The following is a 26,020-nucleotide window of genomic DNA, read 5'->3' as shown; positions in this document are numbered from 1 at the left end:
TGGAGACAGAGGCATGGGCCCGCTGGGTGGGAGCTGTGCTGGTGTTCCCAGAGGGGATAGGGTCTGTAGTGGCCTGGGCCTGTGTGAGGGGAACCGACTGTCCAGAGGTCCCCGATGGTCCGGGCTGGTCATCGGTGTCCAGGTCGACAGAGCTGCTGTCATCGCTGACGGCCTCTTGGGTGGGGGGTGTGGATAATTCTGGCCCCTCCGCCGCGGTGTGTTGACGGTCGGGTCCTGCAGGGGTATAGAGGTATGGTTATAGTTTCAATGTGTGGCATATGGGTGTATCTGTGGGTTCTCGTGTCCCCAAGTGCTGGCATTCGTGTGTGGGGGCTTTGGTGAGGGTGGCTTGTGGGGGGGATGTGTATATGCATTGGGCATGCTTTGGTGATGGGTGTCCATGCTTAGTGGACGCATGCAGGCCTAGGTTTTGGGATGTGTGGGTTGTGATGGTGAGACATTGGCGGGGAATAGGTGTGCTGGGGGTGGGGGTGAGGATGGTGGTGGGGGTGAGGATGGTGGTGGGGGTGAGGGTGGGGGTGAGGATGGGGGTGGGGGTGAGGGTGGGGTTCGAGGATGGGGGTGAGGGTTGGGGTCTGATTTGGCATGCAGGTGGGGGGGAAGCAGTATTGAAGCTTCAACTTACCAGTATCCATTCCTCCGCCGACTCCTGCGAGGCCGTCAGGATGCAGGATGTTCAAGACTTCCTCCTCCCATGATGTGAATTGTGGGGGTTGAGGTGGGGGTCCTCCGCCAGTCTTCTGCACGGCGATGTTGTGCCTGGATACCATGGAACGCACCTTCCCCCGTAGGTCGTTCCATCGCTTCCTGATGTCTTCCCGATTTCTGGGGTGCTGTCCCACTGCGTTCACCCTGTCGACAATCCTCTGCCATAGCTCCGTCCTCCGGGCAATGCTGGTGTATTGTATCTGTGTGCCGAACAGCTGGGGCTCTACCCGAACGATTTCCTCCACCATGACCCTGAGTTCTTCGTCTGTGAAGCGGGGTTGTCTTTGGGGTGCCATGGGGTGGTGTGTATGATGTGTGGGGTGGAGTATGTGTATTTAAGTGAGTTGAGTGTGGTGGTGTGTCTTGTTTTGTGTGTGGATAGTGTGTGGGTGATGGTGTTGAGTGGCTGTGGCTGTTATTTTTTGGATGCTGGTGTCTCGCTCTTGCCTTCTTTACGAATTTTTTAGCGTAGGGGTTTGTGGGTGATGTGGGTGGGTGTTTTATATTGTATTGTGTGTGTGGGAGTGGTGTGTGTATGTGTATCAGGTGTGTGGGATTCAAATCGTCCAATGTGGCTGGGTTTTGTTCGTTTGTGTGTATTCTGACCGCGGCGGTGTGTCCCGCCAATGGAATACCGCGTTTGAAAGACTGCCGCGTGGATTCGTGGGTCGTAATGGCATGGGCGTATTTCTGTTGGCGTGACGGTGGAGGTTTTGTCACCTCCACCTTTCCGCCGACCGCTGGTCTGGCGGTCTGTTGTGGCGGTCGGATTTTCGGAGGTTTGGCTGCTGCGGGTCAGAATGACCGTGGCGGGTTTCCGCGACCGCGGCGGGATTATGGAGGATTTCTGACCGGCGGTAGGCGCCTTTTACCGCCGAGGTCAGAATGACCACCATAATGTGCTACTGGTGAACATTAAGCAACTAATATGCGCAGTGGTGAAACACAAAGTCATTGGTCAAACAAAACTAATAGCATCACATATGGGCTTCCTGAAACCATGTTGAGTGGAGTCTAAGCTGCCAGAATCTTGGAGAAATTTGGAGAGTTCTTCATTAATATGTTTTTAAAGATTTTAGTTTAAAAAGGCAGCAAGACGACTTTGACAGCTGTATGTGACAGTCAGGCCTCTGTAGTTTCAGGATTAGAGGCTGAGGGCTTCATTTTGAGTTTGGCGGACGGGATGACCCGTTTGCTGAACGCCCGTTGGGGAGGTCACCGCCACATGGGCGACCTCTCAGTGGGACCCATTATGAGTTTCCCACTAGGCTGACAGGCGGAAACCGAGGTTTCCACCCGTCAGCCTAGGGAGAAACAGCCGGCAGCATTGTCTCTGGCTCAAAATCGAGCCGGCGGCAATCTGTTGCCTGCAGAGTGCACCAGCACCCTCAATATGAACATTGCTAGGGTGCGAGCAAGGGGGCCCCTGCACTCCCCATGCAAAGTGCATTGGCAGTGCAGGGGCTCCCCTGTGGCCCCCTGCACCTGTTCTCCCCCAGCCTTTTCATGGCAGTAAAAACACCATGAAAATGCTGGTGGAGAACAAGATCATAATCAGCAGGGCAGCGCTGCATGCAGCGCTTGCCTGGTTGATTGCGATTTCTACCCATCCTCAACCCGTCAGGATCACTGATCCCGGCGGCGACGGCGGAACCCTGGCTGTCTGACCGCCAGGGTCTTAATGTGGCGGTCAGACTGCCACAGCAGCGGCGCTCCTGACTGCCACCACGAGGCTGGCGGTCTTAAGACGGTCACCCTCGTAATGAGGACCTGAGTCTTTTCAAGCAGCCAAACTTGCTCCACATACAAATCACTCCATGAAGAGGAGGTTGGAGTATTCTCAGACTTACCCTGCAAGCAAAGAGCTCTGCCTAGTGCCACACATCAGGCATTAATATAACGCATTTAGTGGGTGTCCCCACATCACCACACTAAAATGTGTTGTTGAGCATATGTAGCTCGTCTGTAGCAATGCCTAAGGTGCTTTTCTCTCCTATAGGAGGTGTGCTCAACTTCTCTTTAACAGTGCCCCAATACTGTGACCCGAGCACAGAGAGGTTACTGTGGTTGCTTGCACGTGCCCGCCAATACTCGAGGACACACACTGAGGGCACAGGATGCTGAGGCGCAAACAGAGGCAATTTAAGCTGCGACCTCCCCTTCCTGGGTCATCTGGCAGTGATCGCACATGAGGCCGTGAATATATTCCTAACCTCCCTCTTTGGACCTCCCGAGATGGGGTTCTATTTTGACAACAATATGCATCTCGATTTACAGAGACTGCACACAGCGCGGTTATCTGATCCCTGAAATACCTAAGCCTGAGTATTTCTCCATTAGGGTAAGATATAATAGATGCCTCATTCGCTTTCCTTTATATTGCTTGAAACTATTGTGTGGGGTGTCCTGGTTTGTTTGTCCAGTTTGCCGTCGCTGGTGGCATCACACACAGAGGTGCCTGACATTATCACCTTGCATCTAAGCTGAATGACAGTGCACTGAGTGGGCATTATGCACCTGCAATAATAAACTTGATGGAGAATCCTAAGAATACATACCTCTCTTCTCATATTTAATTTTTCAGGTCGGAATCCCTTCTTTTTTCTCTCTCATCGTGATAGTTTCAGTAACAGATATTGGTTCTACCACAATTTACAGGTGGCTTCGAATTGGGTACTTCATCAATTTGGACTTTTGTCCCAGTTCCCTATAGATTAGGATATTTTAAGGTCCTGATGAAGTACCACAGATCATTTTTGACTCAGTTTATGGCCAAAAAAACATATTGAACCATATTTTAACTCCATCTTTTCAGAAAAACAAGTAACATTATTTCTTGCCCTTAGTCATTTTTAGCATGTCACTCACTTTCTCTCCAATCTACACTTCTAGTTTCTGCATTAGAGGCTGGCTATGGCAAATCAATTCAAAAGATCTCTGGCAAAGGGCACCTACGAGGGGCCCGTTGAGCACTGCAGCACTGGCCCAATGAGGAGCTGGCCGATGATGAAGCATGCCACCCAATTGGGTGGATGAGGGCCGTTGCTCCTGAATATTTAAATGCCACCGACCACCTCTTCATGAAAATGTGCTAGTGGTGTCTCTACATGAAATAACTTTAGGAACTGCATACTTTTTGTGTATCAGTTGAGATTTGAATCACTCTTCAAAGGGAATAGATCCTCATTAAATCACGGTCTGCGCTCATGGTTCCACTAAGGTGGCCACCTTACACCATGACCATGGACACTGGCACCAGACTTGGGCTTTCATCTTGTAACTCCTCACTATTGTGTTAATCTAATTAGTTCAGTGGACTCAAACCAGGACTACAATACCCAGAATGTGTTAGGTTGCCTCCTAACACAGAATGAGGTGACTGCCTTAAGTTTGACAGGTGGTAGTTCTACATCTAGAGTACATCTCTCCTAAATACTAATACTTGAGAATATCTAAGAGGGGATTTAGAGAAAAAAAGTTGAGGGAATCTAACTTTCCTACTAACTTGTAATGGACTGGCGGAAATTCTAAGAGGATGGAAGCAAAATTGTCCCAAAACGCCAGCGCTCTCATGGAGCAATTAGGTCCACGAGTGAGCCACCAAAAGTCCAGGGTTTTGTGGTTTGACTTGGCAGTGCAGCTGTTTCCCAGACCATTATGTGAGTATCACTAGAGAGGGGCTTAGGGTCCACCCACATACTGGGAGCCAGGAGTACATTTTGATTGGGCAGAAGTTGTGTGCTTCCACAAAAAAGTGCTTGCTGTCCACGCATCTGGGGTCATTTTGCTTATTTTTTCAGCTGCTTAAGCTTGAACATTCAAGGGCACTCACATGATACTGGAATGCTATTAAAGTGTCTTAGATGACTTGATAATTATGTTGGGTTTTTTTTCTGGCAGCAGCAAAGATGGGAGAAGGGTAGAAGCCATTAAACTACAAGATGTTTAGGTCTGTCTAGAGAGTGCAACTGTCACGTGACCTTTTAGCCCACACCAATATTACTCTACAGTTCTTTGCTTCATACACATACATATCTGTTCCCTTGATATTTACTTGTTATGCTTCACGTTCCTGTCCAACTTTCCTTTAAGGCCATACCTATTGGCATTGCCAATGCTTGATTCTTCTCTTTATGGTGCTTGTAGTCCTGATCTTATAATGGTTAACCAGAACTGCAAGATCCAGAATGCAAAGACTTGCCATTCTTGGCAGCCCCTAATGCAACTTTTCACCTGTTTTAGATCTGTCCAAAATAACGTGGCACATTTACATCCCAGCCCAGGCCCTCTAGGGGGCAGTATCGCGGTATCTCGTCACGTGCTCATGTGCCCTCTAAATTCCTGGGAGCATTTCTCTCAAATTATCATCATTTTCGTGTAAAATTTGGAATGTGGGACGGAAGGAAACGTCTCCGAGTCTACACTTGCGCAGGAGAGGCCCATGTCACTCGGATTTCAAACAGCATCTGTTCTATTTGCATCGCGTCAGACAACTTCACAAAGTTTTCTTGAAACACTAAACCCCACTGAGGTGTGCCTGTGTCAGTGTACACACATTATGCCTCTGTACCCCATCAAGGGCTTACTGCACAAGGAATCGGTAGCCGTCAGCGTTTCAGGCCTTATTTCCCTGTAGCTAGGTCGTGTGCAGGCTCAGAGACACTATACTGAGCACGTGTTTCCATTGACAACGGAATATACGTTTTTTGAATTCCTTGTGCTCAACACCACGGAAGAGACACTACCTCTCCATCACCCCTTATAGAAGGAGCACTACCTAGACTGTCCGCCCCCTCCGAAAAGCAACACTACTGTACCTGTCTGCGCCCACGATTTCAGCGGAACGACAGAGAGCTTGAGACTCAAATCTGTTTTAGTTCATATGTTTGCGATTTACTATAGTTAAATCGTTTACCCACGCAATCATTTTTGTGTGAGTAAATGTAAGAGTTCCCCACGGATGGAAGGCTGAATATCTGCGTTTGTGCACAAAACTACCCCCAACCTTTTCCTACCATTGAAAAAGTTGGAAATAAACTTCTTAAAAAAACCCAATCATTTTCATTGAATTTTTAAAGAAGAAGTAGAGCTAGCGAGAAAATCATATAAATGAGTGAAAGGAAGGCCCCAAATAATTACTATCATATACGAACCTCACGTATAATGTATTATAAAGGACAGTAAAGGTTGGTCCGTTAAAGACAGCCTCGATCGTTTATCACAATACATAATCTTGTCCCATGAAAAGTAATTTGTTATAGAAATAGCTGCAAAAACCCTTTAACTTTCTGGGCACGACTTCCGGAGTCTGTGCATGATTGACAGTAGTCAAAGCCTCAAGACTAATGATGGGATGATGGAAGTTGTAAGTGCCAAGTGCAAGACCAGAATCGAATTCTGAGACAGTGGGACTATGTATGACACAGGAAAGCTCTCTCAAGTAACATCTCAGATTAGATCCTACAACCAACACAACTTGTGGGGTCAGCACATTTGGTGGACCAGATCTGGCAGCATAAAAACCCCAACAGGAGAGACGGTACTGTATTCAGGAAGGGACGATTACCAACATCACGAGGGAGTAGCCACCACCCTGAGCAAGGGCACAGAGACATTCTTAATTGAGTGGATGCCAGTCAACAGCAGACTTAGGACAACTATATTTAAAGGCAGATGCATCAGCACCACTGTAAGAAGTTGGGGTTATTGGTTGAGGGGGTTGGAAGCCCTACTGAGGCTACAACCAAAATCCTTGTCAGGGTGAACCACAAAAGCCCCTAAATTAACTTGTCTTGCCCCTCTGCTATCTTGACACAACAGCAGTCAGGCGTAACTTAAAGGCAATGTGTAAAGTATTTATGCAGCACATATACAGGAATAAAGTGAAACCACAACCAAATAAAAGCAATTTAGAAAAAAATAGAGTACATTTGATTAAATAAAAACATACCAGAATGATGAAAATTCAGTCAGTAGAACCTGAGATATTCAGTTTTATAGTTTTAAATAAAATAGCTTCTAAGATCACAAAGTGCCAATCGCTGTCATCTGTTGGTGCTAGACGGGGTGAATTTCACAAGTTGAAGCCGACAGCAATGCAACACAGATATAGGGACCTGGTGAGTTCTGTGGAAAAAGTTACTTTCTCACAGTCCGTCGTGAAGAGTCCATTTCAAGGAAGAGAAAGCTCTGAGGAGCTGGGAGAGCGTAGCAGATGGTCATTGCTATAGTGAGAAGAGCATGCCTGTCTTTGTGGATGGTCATTGCTTTAGAGCAAAGATCCGGTTGGGGTTCGTGTACGATCGGTGCTGGAGCTTCGCATTAATTGTCACTGTGATCTGTCACTGCTGTAGCATGAAGTGCAGATCTGACGTTACTGGTTGTCCCGGTTGTACCTGTCACTGTAACGCAAAGAGGTTCACCGAAGCTTTGTGTTATCTGTTGCTGCAGGGTGCAGAGCCTCAGTGCAAACTGGCCAGTTCATGGTTGCGAAGAGCTCAAAACATCAGGATTTCTCCTTTTCTTAGAAAGGAGTGCACTCTGATGCCAGCAAGAGTCCAGGACCTGGAAAGGCACCTCTAGAGGATCAGAGACTTCCTGTAGCAGAGGCCAGCAAGGCTCAGGCAGGTCTATTCGGAAGTCCAGGCAAGTCCAGTTGTAGCAGGCCAACTGGGCAGTTGCAGGGAGGCCTCTTTGGGATCATTGTATCCCTGTAGCTCAGAACAGGAGGTCAGCCAAATAAACTTTGGAGTCACTCAGGTTAGCCAGTATGAAGGGAGCAGGTCCAATACTTTGTTTCTCAGAGAACAAGGCAGCCTTAAAGCAGTTGGCCAGTCCTCTGGAGAACAAGGCTGGTCTCAAGCAGCAGGGCAGTCCTCTGGGGAACAAGGCAGTACTTATCTTGTCCACAGGTCCAGGAGTGTACTGAAGAATGGTTCAGAAAGTCCAATATTTATACCGGATGCCAGCCTTTGTGTATGAGGAAAATACCCTGGCCTACCCCCACACCTAGTTCCTGAAAGCTCTTCCCTTTTCCTGCCAAGGCTCCAAGAAGTCTGGAATTACAAAAGGTTAGTGTTAGCTTCCATAGTGCGTGCTGGAAGCAAGCTCCTTGAAGTGTAAATTGGGTAGGGAACAAGTGTGCACCTAGTCATGTTGGCCCACATTGCACACATAGAAAGCCCTTTTGTGTAACTGTCTAGAACAACAGTTCTTAACATGTGGTCCAGTGACTATCCCTGAGGTCCGTGATGCCTACTCAGGGGGTCCTGTGACTGCTTAGAAAATTAAATTATATTAACTGATCAATAAGATGTATATTACTAAAAAAGCTAAATTTAAAATGTAAAAAAGTTCTCCAATTGTGAAGGAATTTAAAATTGGAGACTAAAAATTAAGTTAGTATCCTCAGATTGAGGTGTGGGAGCACTGTAAGTCCATCAAACAGATTACAGTATGGGTGATGGGTGGCCTGAATTTAAGTTTCAACCTTCTCATTAAAATTTAGATTTTTTTCATATTTGTAAATTAACACATTTCATCATTCATGAATTTCTTTGATGAATGCTTGTTTTTTGTATTTTTGTGTATTGCTATATGGTTCAAATCATCAAAATTGCTTATTCTGGGGTCCAATAATGACCTGGGGGTGTGTGCCCTGATTCCAGTAATTATTAAGTGGTGGGTCCACAAAAGTCAAAAGGTTTAGAATCATTGGTCTAGGAGGAACACACAAAGCCTAACAGAAGAGCCATTCAGTCATGTGACACAAGACCCAGACAGATGGCCCCAAATTGTTCGGACAAGAAAATGCCAACTTGCTTTTTTTTCCAAGTTTATTTTTCAATTGTATTAATAACGAAACGAGGCAGTCATCACAAACATAAGTGTCAGTTGGTAATCAATTACACATTTTTTTTTATTCCATATGTTGTTTCAGAGAAGCATTAAGATGTCTACACTTCTTAAACATCAAGGCTAACGGCTCACCCTCCCTGAAAGCGAAACTATACCCGTCCATTGTGCAGTGTGGGAGGCTCGTCCACCTCCGGACAATGCCAACTTTCTTAAAATAGCATTTTGAGAATTGTGATTTAAGATCCGACTCTTCCATTTGGAGCATTTTAAATTACAATTATTTTGAGTCTAAACATGCTATCTCTCTCTGCTCCCAATCTAAGGTTAGCACTTATACCCACGTCTTACTTTTTAAATACTATGCACCCTGCCCTATGTGAATTAAAAATGGATGTTTACCCCTGACAAAAGGTTTATTTAGTTCAGGTCGAAATGGCAGTTTAAAACTGCAGTACAGGCTGCAGTGGCAGGCCTGAGACATTTTTAAAGTACTACTTTAGTGGGTGGCAGAGTGAGTGCTGCAAGCCACTAGTAGCATTTAATTTCCAGGTCCCGGGTACATGTAGTACCATATACGTTGGACTTGATAGCAAATTAAATGAGCCAATTAGGTGCGGGCCAATCTCACCATGGTTTAGAAAGAGAGAGCACAAGCAGTGGTAAAATACACAGAGTTCTAATGCCAACAAAAACAAACTCAGAAAACAGCAGATGAAGGCAAACAAGTTTTGCAGTGACCATGCAGACAGGGCCGGGTCTAAAATTAAAAGACAGACACATTAACACCACCATTATCCAGTTCTATCCAGATGCAAATAAAAGAGTAAAGGACATATTCTACCAATATATGTAAGCTTAGCTTGACACTGTGCCAACCGCAACATGAAGAGTGTGATGAGACACTGAATGCTAACGTAGGAAATTACAAAGCGAACCAGGATAGAGCCATGAGAAAGGAAGATTTTGGAACAATAAACAACTAAGTAGAAAGACTGTTGGAATTTTGCTTCACAAATGCTCTTGTCATAGGAGGGACCTTTCCCCACTGTGATATACACATGTTAACTTGGTGCTCACCCAGTTACAGAGACAGAAAATAAATTGATCGGGTGATAAGTGGCACTTGGAGATGCTCACTGCAAGACATCAGAGTGAGGAGGGGAGCGGACATCAGCAGTGATCACCATCCAGTGACCACTCTGGTGAAGCAGAAGCTCAGAAAAACAGAATGCAGAACATCAGGTCAACAGCACTTTGATGTGGTAAAATCAGAGGACCTCAAGACCAGGAAGCCACTTGTCTTACAAATTAAAAACAGGTTCCAACTCTGGCAAATATAGAAGATCAGTCTGAGCTTGCTGCAGACTCAGTCAATAGGAAATGGGAAAATATCTCTTTGATATGTGTGAAGAGCAGTGAAGCCTGCCTGGGGAGCAAGCCAAGGAGGAGGAAAGAATGGATACATCAACATACATGGTAAGCTATTGAACAGAGGAGGGCAACAAATATGAAATGTATGGCTGCAAAATCTGAGAGGGTACAGGAGAAGTACAAGTATCAATAGAAAGAAGTAAATATAGCACATAAAAGAATGACAAGAGCAGGCAAGCAGGGGCACATGAATAACCTTGCCAGCCAAGCAGAGGACACCGACAGCAGAGAAAATTGGGGAAAGATCTCCAAGATCACAAGGATAATCCGTGGTAAATCTTGTGCAACATACACCACCCCTATCATGGACAAGCAGGGCAGACTACTAACAACAGAGAGAGAGAGCAGGTAGCAAGCTAGGCATGCACTTCAAAGGAGTTTTGAATAGACAAGTACATATAAAGTAGACATCCAAGCAGTAGAGACACACTTGGATATGAACACTGCCCCAACACAGAAAGAAGTTGTCACTGCCATCCAGTCTTTCAGAAACCTGAATGCAGAAATGTTGGCGGCAGACCCTGTAACATCACCCAAGATCCCCCAGCCACTGTTTACATCGATTTGGGATGGAAAGAAAGTACCAGAAAGCAGGAACGAGGGCATTATTGCCAAGATTCTAAGGAATGGAGTATTAACCAATTGTAACAATAGGCTCAAAATCATCCTTTTGTCAATCCAGAGTAAAATTCTGGTGAAAACCATTATACAGTGCATCTATAATGCTTTGAATTAACAGTTGATAAAAGAACAGACTGGGTTCCACAAGGGTAAAGGGTGTGTTTATCAGATCCTTACTCTTTTGCACATCATAGATCAGTGCATTGTATGGCAGACACAACTATATATCAACTTCCTTGATTTTGAGAATGCCTTTGACAGTATCCACAGTGACACATTGTAGCATCTATTGAGAGCCTATGGCATACCACAGCAGATAGTTCCTCGTTCCTCATCAAGAGTTTCTATGAGAATTGTATCTGCAATGTGAAAGTCAGTGAGTACAACTTCAAAGTCAAGATTGGTGTGAGAAAGGGATGTGTGATGTCAGCGTTTCTTTTCAACCTAGTCATCAGCTGAGTGATGTGACAGATAACAGAGGACAAAGCTAGAGACCTCAGATGAATCTTATTCTCTATAGTGAAGGGCCTTCACTATGTGGGTATCCTAGCCCTGTTCTCTCAAACACCAGTATATTCAGGAAAAGACGTCTCACCTCAACACCTATGCACAGCAAGTGGGACTGAAGATCAATATGAAGAAATCAGAAGTCATGACATCCAGCACCCCAATCCTTCACCAATCAAGGTGAATGGAGAGGACCTAGCCATGACTGAGGAGTTCACCTACCTAGGCACTACTGTCAGGCTTCATGGAGGGACAGGCAGTGATATCAAGAGCAGACTTCACAAGGCTAAGAATGCCTACTGTGTGTGGCAGTCATTTCAGTACACCACCAACACCAAGCTGAAGCTTTACCAAGGCTGTCTTCTTTCCACACTCTTGTATGGATCAGAATACCGGCGAACAAGGAAAAGCAACATGACCAGGTTGTCATCCTTCCACATCAGTAACCTGAGAAGGATTTGTCAAAATTTCTGGCTGAGAACCATCTCCAACCAGGCACTACTCACCAGATGCAAGCAAGAGATCATGGATACCAACAATATGAGAAGATGGAGATGGAGAAGGCACACCATCAGAAGCAAACAAGACTCCATCACAAGAATAGCTCTCCACTGGACCTCCCGAAGGCAAAATGGAAAAGAGGATTGCCAAAACCCAGCTAGAGGTGAACTGTGGGACCAAAACTCAGTAACTAGAATGTGCACCATGCAGAACCTTGCCCAAGACAAACAGAAGTGGAGGTCCTGCATTGCTGCCCTAATACCAGCTGGCATAACGAGTAATAGTTGTAGTAGTAGGGAAATAATTTTCCCCAAAGGATGTACACTTACAAGACATCCACACTATAAATATAAAAGGCTTTATTAATATATTAAAGTCCATTCCTAAAGCAGAATATATGAAAAAGTGTAATTGCATGTCATTATCATAATTATTATGGTAAGTAAAACAAAGGGAAAAATACAAAAATATAATGAAAAACTGGCAAAATATTGATATGTTATGTGACAATCTATGGATGGAATCTATGAAGGAATCACTTTCTATAGCACTAGTTAATGTCTACATTACCACCAAAATCTTGACAAACAATAGAAGCTTTCTAAATGTCCTGCACTGCACATACCTGCTCATAATTTAGCATTTTTCCATTCCGTAGCATGCTCACAGAGCAATACCAGTCTCAATTTGTATTATGTCACTGTTCTTTTAAGAAGCAAATGGTTTGTGGCAGCAATCACAAGTGTACGCTTCATGCATACAGTTAAAGAAAAGATGCTCCTTCTAGAACAGCTGAGGCTTCACCAGGGCTGAGAAGGACTTTTATCCCCCCTGCCAGCTCCTCGCTTGGATGGAGCCCATGAAGCCTGGTTTTGAAATGACAGGGGCATTCCTGGTGCTTCTGTCACTTTCACCAGCTTCCCAAAGGTAACTGCAGCAGGCGCAGAAGGGTTTCAGGAGAGAGAGAGAGAAGGAGATGAAGAAAGGGGGACAGTAGAGAGAAAGCAATCAGAGAGGGAGAAGATTGGAAGGAAAGAAGGAGAGAGAGAGAAAATGGATAGAAAGAGAAAGATAGTGCGAGGAGAAGAAGGGAGCAAGGATGATTAGAGCATTTTTGCTAGGGCTGTTTTTGGTTCCCTGAGAAGCTCTTAGACTTACATATTATTTCTTAGCATTGAATGAGCCTTCTGATATGTGATGTAAAGTGGCAGTAAAAATGTATGAATTCTCGTGCACATTTATATGAAACTGTCCTCTTTCTCCAATTTACACTATATGGATATAGAACATATGAACTATTGATATAGTATCAACCTAGAAAAAAGCATAATAATACTTTACATTTATGTTAACAAAATAGCAAAGAGAATAATGCATTGTAAATATTTTTAAATAAACGATAATAAAAAATGAATAAATATGTGCTTTGATTGTGATCAAGAGCAGAAATGAGGCAAGACATATATGTGACAAACCTGTATACTAATGTACGTGGATGGGGGTATGTTCTTCCATAAACTAACCGATATGCATGGCAGGTGGCCAGGCCTGTCAGTAACTTCGCCCAACTACGTATGGAGAATATTATTGGCTGCGAGACAGTCACTGCCCTGCTTGCTTCTTATAGAGACTTTTAGCCACAGATTCCCCTCCTTTTGCATATTCCCCATGCGTCAGACTGGACTCGAAAAAAAATTCACCAGCACCACTGTGCGCAGGTGGGTGTCACTGTGTGCGTCCACGCTCTCGCCATTGCCCTCCGCAAATTACATAGAGAGGTGCCACTTCTGTGCGCTGATGTCACTTGCTTTCTTTCTGCACCACCAGGCACACATCAGAGCTCCCTCTAGTCTCTTTTGAAACCCTTACATCTCCTAAAAGTTTCGCTGTACAAGGAAAATGTCCCTCCCAAAAAGGACAGGTTTTAAACCCTGTACGGACTGTTGCAAACAAAGTTCTGTGACAGATCCTCATCCGGTCTCCCCGTGGTGCCTTTGGTCAAGTCACAACTGTAAGATAGGCAATGATTGTGCATCGATAAACATGAATGCCATATGAGACCATGAGGTGAAACTTTATATTACCAAGCACCGAAAGACTACAGGACAAGACCGGTCCAAGTTGAAGCTTCGGTTCTGGTCCCATTTCAGATCCAGAAGTCGCAGGAGTTGTTCCAGGGGTTTTCGTCTCAATCAAAGTTGTCGGGTAAGTAGAAGAAAAAGCACAAGAAAAAGCACAAGAAATCTAAGCGGGATTCAGCCCCATACTACTCACGGGGGCGGCACCTTACATCTTTATCTCGCTCCTAAAGTTGATCAATTTCGGATCCTGTCTTGCATCTTTTTCCAGCACCCATGTTTCTGGGGTCACCTGCCACTCCTAAACAAATCAAAGAGTTCCGCGAGGCCATGCTTCAAATCTTTGGTTTCTTGTCGACTACCTCTGGCATGCCTTTGGGCCCCACAGAGCAGAGAGGCTGGGCACCTGGAATCCCAAATCAGTGGGTTTGCCCGTGATGTCGGTTCAACCCTCCAAGATGATCACGGGGCAGCTTGCAGCTCCAGTTCCAACTCCTCCTTTGGAGCCACAGTCCATGGCGGTTCCCGGAAGTTTAATGCTCATCAAGACAGGAAGACAAGATGACCGATGTGCTCTCTGACTACAAATCAACACTAGTTCGACCTCAACCTAGGCAGCGCAAGGCCACTGTCACTTCTCCCACTCGACCTGCATTATCCACCAGGGAGAATACATACCCTGCATAACCTATTCGGTATGGATTTAGAAAATGATTACAATGCAGGTGGTGAGTTTGGTCAGCTTTACCATAAAGAGAATTGGCATGAGGACCCACCAGAAGGTAATGGTCTTGATACCTCTCCTGAGTTATAGCCCCTCTCGCCCCTGCTCCTGACACTGAAGAGAGAGCTTCTTATGCCCTGGTGATGCCTAGGGAGGCCAGCTCCCCACCTTGGAGGTCAAGACCAATGTCCTTACAGAAGTCCTCCAGCCGGGGCAAACATCCACTCAGGCTCTTGCCTGTTTTGGAGACAAGGCAGGTTCTACTTTGGAGCAGTTCAAGGGGAGTAGGTCCACGACATGCTCCCTCGGCATATCTGCCCCACCTTGCCAACCGCAACAGCTGTATCACTCCTTTTCTACACAGGCACGCTATACCGCCAGCCAGTCCAACCTCAACAAGGTGCCTAGCAGTTTCGTGGTCATGGTGCCCACCACAGTTCAAATGGCCACTGAGTCCACTAGGCAGCCCCACCTGCCAAATCCCTTTGAAGTGTCCGTAGTGCAGCACAGCCACCAGGTGGGAGGGAGGATCTGATGATTCTTGCTGGGATGGCAGACCAATATATCAGCCAGGTTGATCCTGAAAATAGTTCAGAGGTGGTATGCCCTACCCTTCCTTTCCATGCCACCAACCCTTCCGCCGTCCCCACAATTACTGACATAAGACCATCTGTCATTTTGTGGTAGGAAGTGCAAACTCTTTTGGTCAAAGGGGCTATAGATAGGGTGCCTGTGCCAGAAGTAGGTTGTGGTTGTTATTCCCGCTGCTTTCTGGTGCCAAAGAAGGACAGAGGCCTTTGTCCAATTTTAGACTTGAGCCCTATCAACGCATTCCTCCAGAAGAAAAAATTAAAGTTGCTCTTGCTAGGCCAGGTCTTGTCTGCCCTTGACCCTGGAGACTGGATGGTGGAGCTGGACCTTCAGACACCTATTTCCATATACCCATCTGCATGCCCATTGGCACTACCTGCGGTTCGTGGTAGGACAGGAGCTTTTCCAGTGCGCGGTGCTCCACTGTAGTCTTTCCAGTGCCACCAGGTGATGGTGGTGGTAGCAGCAAGTCTTTTAAGGCTACGGGTCCCAGTTTTCCTCTACCTTGATGACTGGCTGTTGAAGATGGGCTCACCCCCGGCAGTTGTCAAAGACCTCCAAACAATGACAAACCTTCTGCCATCTTGGGGGTTCATTATCAACGCATCAAGACCGTACCATGTACTCCTTCTCAGGCTCTTCCTTTCATCTGAGCCATTTTGGACAAAGTTTGGTTTTGTGCTTTTCCCCCAGAATGGAGAGTCCAGGACATTCAGGCTATGATTAGCCTTCGTCCTGGATTTCCGTGAGGGGAACTCTGAGGCTACTGGGACTGATGGCCTCCTGCATCCTGCTGGTCAAACACACCAGGTGGCATATGCAGGCTCTACAGTGGGATCTGAAGACTCAGTGGACCCAGCACCAAGGGGACCTCTCCCACCACATCCAGATCTTGGACTGGAAAACCTTTGCAGCAGTGGTTACTGGACTGTGATTGGGTCAGTGGCAGACACCTCTTTCTACTCCACTGAGAATAGAAAGTGGTCACCAATGTTCCTTATTTGTGTTGGGGCGATCATCTGGGAGGGATAGAGATCAGATGCCTTCAGTCACTGGGGAAGCCCGGCTCCATGTCAGCCTTCTGGAACTGAGGACCATCTGCTTGGTGTTGAAAGCCTTACTTCTGTCCATCAAGGGGAGGTTGGTACAGGTGCTTACAGACAACACCATCACCAGGTGGTACTGCAACAAACAGGGTGTGAGTGGGGGTCATGGACCCTGTACCAGGAAACCCACCATCTCTGGAACAGTCTGGACATCCAGGGAGGATCACTTAATGCCTGGGTGGACGAGCTCGGCCATCTGCGCCTAGCAGATCACGAGTGGCAGGTATACCCGGCGGTGACGCAAGGTCTCTTTCACAAATGTGGAGAACCCTAGCTTAATCTGTTCACCACTGAGAATGGCTAATGTCTGCACATTGGACTTCCCAAGGTGTCTCTCGTTCAGAGACGCATTCCACCTCGAGTAGAACTCAGGACTCCTGTATACCATTCTGCTGATACCAATCCTGCCCAGAGTTCTCAAGGAGATCAGGACCGACCAGCCCCAAGTCATCCTAGTGGCCTCAGAGTGGGCATAGAGATTATGATATCCAGAGGTTCTGGGCTTTGGCATCTGTCCTCTGAACAGGCTGCCCCTCTGGGATGACCAGCAGCCACAACAGTGTGGCAGGGTTCTGCACCTGGGCATTTGCAATCTCCACCTTCATGCATGGATATTGAAAGCTGAAGACTTTCGACCTTTCCATGGAAGTGGTTGATATCATCTTGGCAGCCAGGTGACCCGCTGCAAAAACTATATACACCTATGGTTAGGGCAAGTTATCTGACTTTCTGTTATTTGATTTGTCCATAGCCCTTCAAGACTTTGCCTCGGTCACTGTTAAAGGTTACCTTTTCTTTTGTCTCTCTCAGTCTTTTTACTGTTGCTGCATCAGCTCTCCCTAATTAGGTTCTTCAGTTGTTGTGCGATTTTTTAAGGTTAACATTTGTTTTCTCCCTCTCCCTTTGTCATGCCACAGTTGGACCTTAACTTGGTCCTCACATACCTGATGTGCAATTCCTTTGAGCCGCTTCTGAGCTGCCCCTTGTGGATTCTCACCTCCTTGTTGCCATTACATCTGCACAGCATGTGAGTGAGCTTCAACCCCTCTATATCAACGGACGTACACCACCTTCTTCTTTCAGACACAGGCATACTTCTTGCCTAAAGGTGTGATGCCTCTCCTTGTCAGTCAAAACATCACGTAGCTGGTGTTTGGTGCTCTTCCTTATCCCTATAAGGTGGAGGAGAGACTCTACCATTTGGACTCCATGAGAGCTCTAAGCTTTTATATTTAAAGTACCAAAGACCACCAGGTGGATGATCAGCTGTTTGTGGGGTTCCTGAAGGACTGAGTGCTCATTCTACGAGTGCTAAAGCTGCTATCAATATGTTGGCATGTGGTGTCCCTGTCTTGGACATTTTCCAGGTGGCTACTTGCCATCCCTCCATAATGCTGGCACAAATCACTATTGTCTAGACAATTACTTTCACCAACAAGGGCAATTTGCCCGCTTGGTTCTGCATGGCTGTCTGGTTTGTGTTCATTCACAGATCTACTTCCAATGAGGTCCTGCTTTGATATCTATTTAAAAGGTCAGGAATCCTCAACTAGAAGGCTCTATGAGAAGAACAAGTTACTTACTTTCAGTAACCCTCTTTCAGTAGAGACTCTGTCTAGCTGCAGATTCCTCACTGACCCTCCAATCCCTCCTGATCTGTGATTGGACTCTATACATTAACAAGATCCCAAGTTTAGAACTATGCACACTGGTCACAACTAATTTGCTACTGGGGTTCTGCAACTGGAGGCATGGAAAGCCTCAAAGGTGACTGATGTCAGCTTGCAAGAGTGACGTCTATATAGGCTCAGCATGTAATTTCCGGGGCAGGACAGCTACAATGTAGAGCCGCATTATGCCAGTCCTGGCACGCAGAGGTACTGCTGAAGTTTACTGATCCAGTTTGACATTTGGGGAATATTAAAAAGGTGAGGAATATGCAACTAGATATAGTCTCCAGAAGAAAAAATCATTACCAAAGGTAAGTAATTTGCTCTTTGTAAGGAGGAAGGCCAAGCCTGTTTGAGACATGTACACCAATGAATCTAAATTATTTTCTAGCTACGTCTACGGCAAGAGTGTTCGAGGGGTCAGCTATGTGAGGTTTGCCATCTTGGATGTAGATGGCACAAAGAAATTCCTGAGAGGCACGGAGCAGCAGATCACGGTAAGTGAGCATGACTTGACTGTCTGGCCTGGCACATGTGTGGGTCCTCAGAGCTCTGGGTCACCACAGGGCAATGGGGAAAGCCTACTCAAGATATTGAACAGCAGGGAGTGGATTAACTCCATATCTTTAACAAAGACGTTGCTTAACTCAGGGGTAGCGAATAGGTGCATTTACCCAGAGAATGACTCAATGTATTATCATCACTGTAAAAACAGTTAAATAATGCAGACTATTTATATAGCCCACATTGCATGAAAATATTAGGCATTGTTACTCAACTGGGTGATTTCCATGTTATCAACTTAAAAGGATGAAAACATGAACCAACACTACCTAGATTCAAACTTGTGACCAATAGTTTACCTACAGAGCTCTGCTGCCAACATGTGAGCCACTATACTACTTAACTGGTGTTATAGTACTTGCTAGAGAAGCTCATTAGAAAGTCTGTTGTTTAGGCAATGAAATGGAAATCCTACAATATGTTGTTTCTAAATGCACCAAGGAGTGGAATGCCAAGGACAGGTCTGTCATGGGTTCTTTGTGTCTCTGCATTCCTTCCTACACCCTGATGGTGAGCATGTTAGAGTCAAGGTATGGTTTGGATGAGCAGAGGAACTGAGGGCTAGATGGACAGCTTCCACTCTCAAGGCTATTCTTGCGACAGATTCTCCTCTCAATTGAGTTGTCAGGTAAGTGCACAAAAAGGAAAAGTAAGATGCGAAAGTGGGATTCCTCCATGTCCTGCTATTTTTGTTTCATCATGAGAAGTTGCAAGGCCATCAAGGTGCCTCTTGATCTTGGTTCCAGTCTCTAAGCGAGGAATTATTCCCTCAACTTGTCCTGATACCCCTGATGTTTATCAGTCTACTTTCAGAGTAGCCATGAGAAGCATTCTTGGCACCCTTCTAGCTCCCTGAGGTGCACCTTCAGGGCTCATTGACCCAAGGAGGCCTCTAGTGGTGTTACTGTTAACACATCCATCCTTGACAACATCTATGTCTCCGGGGCCAATGGCCATCCTGACTCAATATTCCAGCACAATGGCCCACGTCTGTCCCTGACACATTGACACCAGCCCTGATGTCAGAGCAGGACTGATCGTCTTGTCAGACTCTGAAACTAATCTGACTCATCCTCAACTGAAGTCACGACATATGCCACAGTCCATCCTCTTTCCAACTCTGGTAGAATTCTTGCCTACTGGGAAATCGTCCACAAGAATTCACAACTTGTTTGTCTCAGGCGCTGACCAAAGTCCACATTATTTCGGAGATGACAATGGGGATGATGTCCAATACTATGGTGACTTTAACTTGTACATGGATTTGCAGGAGGTTAGTGGTCTGGGCATTTCCCATGACACTGACTTGAATACTCCCTTGGCCCTACAATGGAAGAATCAGCTTCTTTTGCTGTGGTCATCCAGTGTGCCGCCAAAGTTTTGGACACAGAGCTTCAATCCACTGAGGTCAAGACAAATGTGCTGGTGAAGGTTCTGCAGCCTGGACAGCATCTGCCTTGCTGCTTCTTCCTTTTACTAAAGCGTTCAGTGACACAATGATGGGCACCAGGGCCGCACCTTTCACTTATCCGATGATGAATAGGTAGGCTGGCAGACTTCACAATCCTGCCCTTGAAGACCCGGCATTTTTAACCAGCATCCTATACAGGAAAAGCTGGTTGTCTAGGTCTCTAGAAACACACTAAATCCCAACACCTTTCCTATGCCTCCTAGGCAGATATTCACATGTATTGTGGGAAATGGCTGGTGTGATATTGCTTACAGTTTTGAGAGTTTTGAACAAAAGTGCAGTTCATCCAAAATGGCCAGGATGCAGCAAAGTATGTTATCTTTTCCGGACTGGACTCTACTGACTGCTTAGGCAGAACACTCAGTACCAGCCTAGATCTTCAGTGCCACATATGGATGAGATCCACAGGCTTCTCAGGTGACATCTAAGCATAGTTAATGGACATGCTGTTTGGCAGCAGTTGTCCATACCAACAGAAGGCAGGCTCAGCATTGAAGCCCTTCAAGGAAAGCAGGGCCACAGTGAGCTTCCTAGGCCTTTCCACACCTGTGCAGCAGTATCCCCAGCAATGTCTCCCTCTTTGAGGCTTCGGAAATGGTATAGCAGCAAAGACAATTCCATGGGCCTCCACTGGAGCAGCCAACCCCTACTAGTCCTTTTGAGGCTGGGCTCAGGGATGTAGCCGACAACTGCCTAGTCACCTATTCCCCAGCTTCAGCTTCCAAGCCATTTTTGTTTGCCCTTAGTGGTGCATGACCATCCTGCAACAAACAGAGTAAGTTATTACCTCCACGGGTGGCAGAGCATCACATCCTTACAGCGAGTGCTCCAAATCATTGAACAGGGCTATGCCCTGTCATTAGTGCTGGACGGAGATCTACTCCACAGAGTTCCCACGGAGTTGGGTAAAAACTTTGTGGAATTCCACTGAGTTCTGCGTGCGCCGGAGTGCCACCTGCCTACCACCCTTGTGCTGAATGTGCCCGATTTCAGATATGCTAAGCAGGGTCAAGCCTGGTTAGTAGTACTAACCAGGTTCGACCCTGCTAGGACTTCTGAGATTGGGCGGATTCAGGCGGGGTATGCCGAAACGGCAGCTCACCACCAGGAGCCTCGTATTTTCACAAAGTGCTTAGCTTTGCTTGATCCTGGGCTCTAAGGCACTCTCTCAGGCCACATACATCTCTCTCTGGCAGTGGTTGCCGGACTACCATTCAGCAGTTGATGCTCCCCCGGTCTCCAGCTCTCCCTGCTGGCCTCAGCACCGTATCCCATAACACCATTTCCTTTCCCAGGGACCCTGGAGAGACAGGTTCTTTTCAAAAGGACTTCTGACTGCAAATTTCCTTTTTTCCAAGCACAGACCCCCCTCATGTGCAAAGCAAATGCTGACATCATGCTCAGTGCTGGCCCCTGTGTGCTCATAGTAGAGAAAGCAAAACGGGGATCTTACCTGGGTCCCCGTTGCCAGTGGCCTGGCTCATTGCCTCCCTCTACCCCCTGCTCCCAGGTTGCTGAGGACAGTGAAAGGAGGGAGGCCTGGATTCAGTGCTGGCACCGGTACATCCCCTCAGCAGCAGCTCCACGGCAATGCCTGTCCGTTGCCGATGTCTTCTTTGGGCCGAGTGCGCACTGCAGCCCAGTTATGGGCCACACAGCACAAACGCAGACTGTCTGCGCTTGCGCTGTGTGGCCCATAACTGTACTGCAGTGCACATGCAGTGAGCTCTGCTCCACTGCCGGGGTTATCGGAGTTTTTGGCCGAACACCGCGCTCCAAGGGGAACGCGGAGTGCCAAAAACTCCATTTACTCTGCCAGCTGAGCCAGCTCACCACCCACCCCTACCTGTCATTCCTGTCAGACCTGCCCCATACACCCCCTACGTCAGTTTAGTTTTCAGAGGACTATTTATCCATTCTGTGAAAGGAAATGCAGGCTATTTTGAACAGAGTATAGAGAGGGTCCTGGCATCAGAAATAGAGACTACGTGTTATTTCCTGCTGCCAAAAAAGGACGGAGGCCTTTGTCCTATTCTAGATCTTCACATACACAATTTCTTCCTGAAAAAGAACAAATTCTGGATTCTCATGTTGGCCCAAGGTCTGTCTGCCCTGGATCAGGAGACTGGATGGTAGCGCTAGACATGCAGGATGCCTATTTTCACATTCCTGTTCTCCAGTCCCCCAGACATTAGCTGTCATGCCACCGTTTTCAATTTTCTGTACTCCCCTTCAGCTTTTCCACTGCTCCCCGGGTGTTCATTAATGTGATGGCAGTGGCCATTGCACATCTTCAGAAATTGAGAATACCAGTCTTCCCCCCACCTTGATGACTGGCTATTGAAGATGGGCTTGCCATGATCAGTCATAGACCACTTCCAGACGACTGCAAACCTACTAAAATTTTTGGGGTTCTCAATCAACGTGCCTGTATCACACCTGAATCCAGTGACTCTCATTCTTTGGTGCCATCCTGGATACAGTGGAGGTTCAAGCATTCCCTCTATCCCAACAAGTCCAAGACATTCAGTCTGTGATCCCGATATTTCAGTCACAATCTTAGGTCTCAGTGAGAGTGGCTCTGAGACGTGGCCTTCCGCATCCCACTTGTCGACTATGCCTGATGCGCAGATGCGGGCTGTGCTGTGGGATCTAAAGTCTCTGTGGGCTAAGCTACACGGAAACCTGTCTGATTCCATTCAGATTTCAAAGGAGACAGCAAAAGATCTTCGGTGGTGGCTGCTTGACAATAACTGGATCGGGGCAGACCCCTCTCCCTACCCTACCCAGAAGCTGACAGTGGCAACGGATGCATTGATTTTGGGTTGGAGAGGTCATCTAGGAGAGGTGGAAATCGGAGAACTCTGGTCTTCGTTGGAGACTCACCTCTGAATTTATTGCAGTTACCGGCCATTTGCTTGCCGTTGAAGGCCTTCCTACCATCCATTAAAGGGAGACTGGTTCATGCTTTCATAGACAACACTACCGCCGAATGGTACTACAAGAAGGAGGATGGATTGGGGTCCCATCGTCTATGGAGCTAGCTGAGTCGGGAGGACATTTCCCTGGTCGTGAACCACGTGGCAGGATCTTTAAAGGCTAGGTAGACAAACGCCAGCGTTTGAACACCTCCAACGCCTAGCGGATCATGAATGACTGCTACACCAAGAGGTAGAGCAGAGTGTTTTCTGGCAATGGTGAAAATTCTGACTCAGTCTATTTGCTGCCATGGAGAACACACAGCATCAACACTTTTACATGCTTGAGTACCCAAAAAGTCTGTCTCTCTGAGACACATTCCACCCAAAGTGGAGCATGGAACTCATGTACTCCTTCTCGGCTCGGCCTCTCCAGCCCAGAATTCTGAAGATAATGAACAACTGGGCACAGATCATCCCAGTGGCTCTAGACTGGGATTGGAGTATGGTATCAGAAATATTTGGGCCCGTCCTCTAATCATCTGGCTAGTTTGGGAGGATCTCCTCCTCCTGTCATAGCAGCAGAGCATGGACCTATCTATATCTAGGCCCACACAATCTACACCTCCATGAGTGGAGACTGAGCGGCAACAGCTGAATGCTTTTAATCTTTCTCCCAAAGTGGTGGATGTCATCCTAGTGGCCAGGCATCCATTTACGAAATCGGTTTATGCTGGACACTGGGATAAGTTTATGGCATGCTATGCATCCCGTCATACAGTTTCATTACAAGCAAAGGTGTTGTATGTTTTTTTTTTGTGCTGTCTTTTAGCAATTTCCAGACCAATCCCCTGTGATTCATTTTCTTAAAGATCTGGTTCATATGTTCCCACATAGCCTTTAGTGGTGCTGCGGTGTGAACTTAGGGGCTCATTATGAACACGGCGGGATTCCCCGCCGTGTTAATGCTGGCGGTCTAAACATAGACCGCCAGCCCCCTTGAGCCCCCAGTGGAATGCTGGGCCTGGACATTGCCGACGGCTCCACATGGAGCCTTCGTCAATGCCTTAGTGCGGCGGGTGCAGCAGCACCCATCACGCAAATCACTGCCTGTAAATTGGGCAGTGACCTGCGCAACGGGGCTGTGCATGGGGGCCCCAGAGCACCCTTTCTGCCAGCCTTTCCCTGGTGGGAAAGGCTGGAGGAACAATGGTTCTTTATCCTGTCAGATAAAGAAATCCGCCATTGTCAGGCTGCCTGTTGGCGGTAGCCTGGCGGTGGCGGAGGGCCGCCTGTGGCGGTCCTCCCTTGTTCATAATATAGTGGTCCAGACCACCATGCTGGTGGCGGTAATTTCCACCTCCGCCGGCATGGCGGTCTGAACCGCCATGTTCATAATGAGGGCCTTAATTTGATTCTCCTGTTTTTTATGTGTACCTCAAATCAGCAGATGCATAGCTGTCCTTTGCATCTGTTCACTCTCAAAATAGACTTTTTCACAGTGATAACTTCAGCTTGCTGTTTGAGTGAGCTACAAGCAACATTCATGCATCAACCGTACACCACCTTTTTTTCCAGACAAACTAGTGTTGCCCGATTCCTGCCAAACAAGATGAAATATTTATATGGTAGACAATCCATCACCCTTCTTGAATTCTTTGCTCCACCTCACCCCTTGAAAGACACTGTTATAGGCTGGTTATTAGTATACACCTACCCTTTGCAATAATGCCCCCAATACAATGTTAGGTCCAGTCAAGGCCTCCGAAACATCAGCCCCTGGCTCAACCCCTGGTAGCTTGGCAACGAGAGGGCAGCCTTAACTTAGGAGACAGGCATGTAAAGCCTTTAAATACACCAATACAGTAAATAAGTAATACGAAGTACGAATCCCACACCAATTTATAAAAATAGGAAACATTTCTATCCTTAAAATGGCACCAAAATGACAAAAATTCGATATATGTAAATGGAGTTATGAATTTTTAAAGATTAAATAAAAAATTTGCTTTCTAGTGCTTAGAAATCAATAGTGCCAACCGGCGACACCTGGTCGCGCGTGACCGGGGCAAAGTCAAAGTTTGAGGCTGACCACTATGGAGCCCTGCTCAGATACACTGACCTGGAGGCCTCGGTCCAAATTTTACCTTTGCACTTAAAACCTTTTCTGGAACTTTTCTCTCTCGATGTTGTGCAGTCCTCCCCAGCAATCCGATTTCTATACAGCATTGTCAGACTGCTTGAGGCCCTTGTCAAATCCTGGAAGTCTGGAGCTCCAGACCTTTCAGGAAGACAAATGTGAAATTCTGGAAATGGCCTTAACAACACGGGCTGAGCCACGCATGCCGTTTCCCAGCAAGGTAAACCACACTTGCCTTAACCGCGCAGGTGCCTTAACAACTGATGTGCATGGTTAAGGCAGACAGCGCAGTCTAGCTGTTCCAAGAGCAGGAAGAGGAAGTAATAGGAGAGGTAAGTGGGGCTGGGGCTGGGTTTGTGTGGTGGGTAGTTTTTAGGGGTGGGATATTTTTAGGGCTTAGGGTGGAGGGGAGGTCGTTTTTTTTTTTAATAGGCAGGTAGCAGGTTTTTAGTGGCTGGGACCAGGTTTGGGGAGAGGGACTTTTTAGGGGTGGCAGCAGTTTTAGGGCTCAGGGCAGTGGGGGAGGATGTGTTATTTTTTTGGACGGGTGGTCTGTTTAGTTTTTTCGGGTAGGGTTTTAGGGCTCAGGGCGGGGGAGGAATAGGGTAGTTGTAAGGGTTACAGTAGGAACTTAGGTTCACGGCTTGGGGGAAGGGGCAGTTTGCAGGAATTGGCACAGTTTTAGGGGTGAAGGCAGGGGGGCTGGGGTCAAAGTACTTTTAAGTAGGGGGAAAGGTTTTAGGCATTAGGAGGGTGGTCAGGGTAGTTTCAGGGGCAGCATGGGATCCGTTTTAGGGCTCAGGGCTAGGGGAGTTAAGGGCTTAGGGTGAGGGGGAAGCAGCAATTTTAAGGGCTGGGATGGGGTGTTAGGGCCAAGGGCAGAGGAGGAATTTACCTCACATCTTCCTTTGCCATATATGCTTTTACAACTGAATTGGTTGTAAAGACATGCGTGGTAAAGGCATGCGTGGTAAAGACGCGGTCGTTCTTAAGACTGCGTTGTTATGGCATGCGTGCTTTAGGCATGTGTGCTTCCATCATACAACCGTGAAATTCAGACCAGGTCGCGAATGAAAGTTGTCGGCTTGACTCACGAAGGTCAGGTCAGCCCA

The 26,020-nt window shown here is 46.8% G+C and overlaps 1 protein-coding gene across 1 annotated transcript in view; it reads left to right on the top strand.

The window, feature by feature from the left end:
- Window positions 1-26,020, top strand: part of LOC138299178 (complement C4-B-like) — a 541,079-nt gene that overhangs the window by 138,217 nt on the left and 376,842 nt on the right. Inside the window, exon 8 of the mRNA XM_069237273.1 lies at window positions 18,207-18,312. Within this exon, the coding sequence (XP_069093374.1) occupies window positions 18,207-18,312 (106 nt within the window). The remainder of the gene's footprint in view (window positions 1-18,206; window positions 18,313-26,020) is intronic.

This window comes from Pleurodeles waltl, chromosome 6, assembly GCF_031143425.1.
Source record: "Pleurodeles waltl isolate 20211129_DDA chromosome 6, aPleWal1.hap1.20221129, whole genome shotgun sequence".
NCBI classification, from domain to species: domain Eukaryota; kingdom Metazoa; phylum Chordata; class Amphibia; order Caudata; family Salamandridae; genus Pleurodeles; species Pleurodeles waltl.
This window is presented reverse-complemented; position numbering and strand designations above follow the sequence as displayed.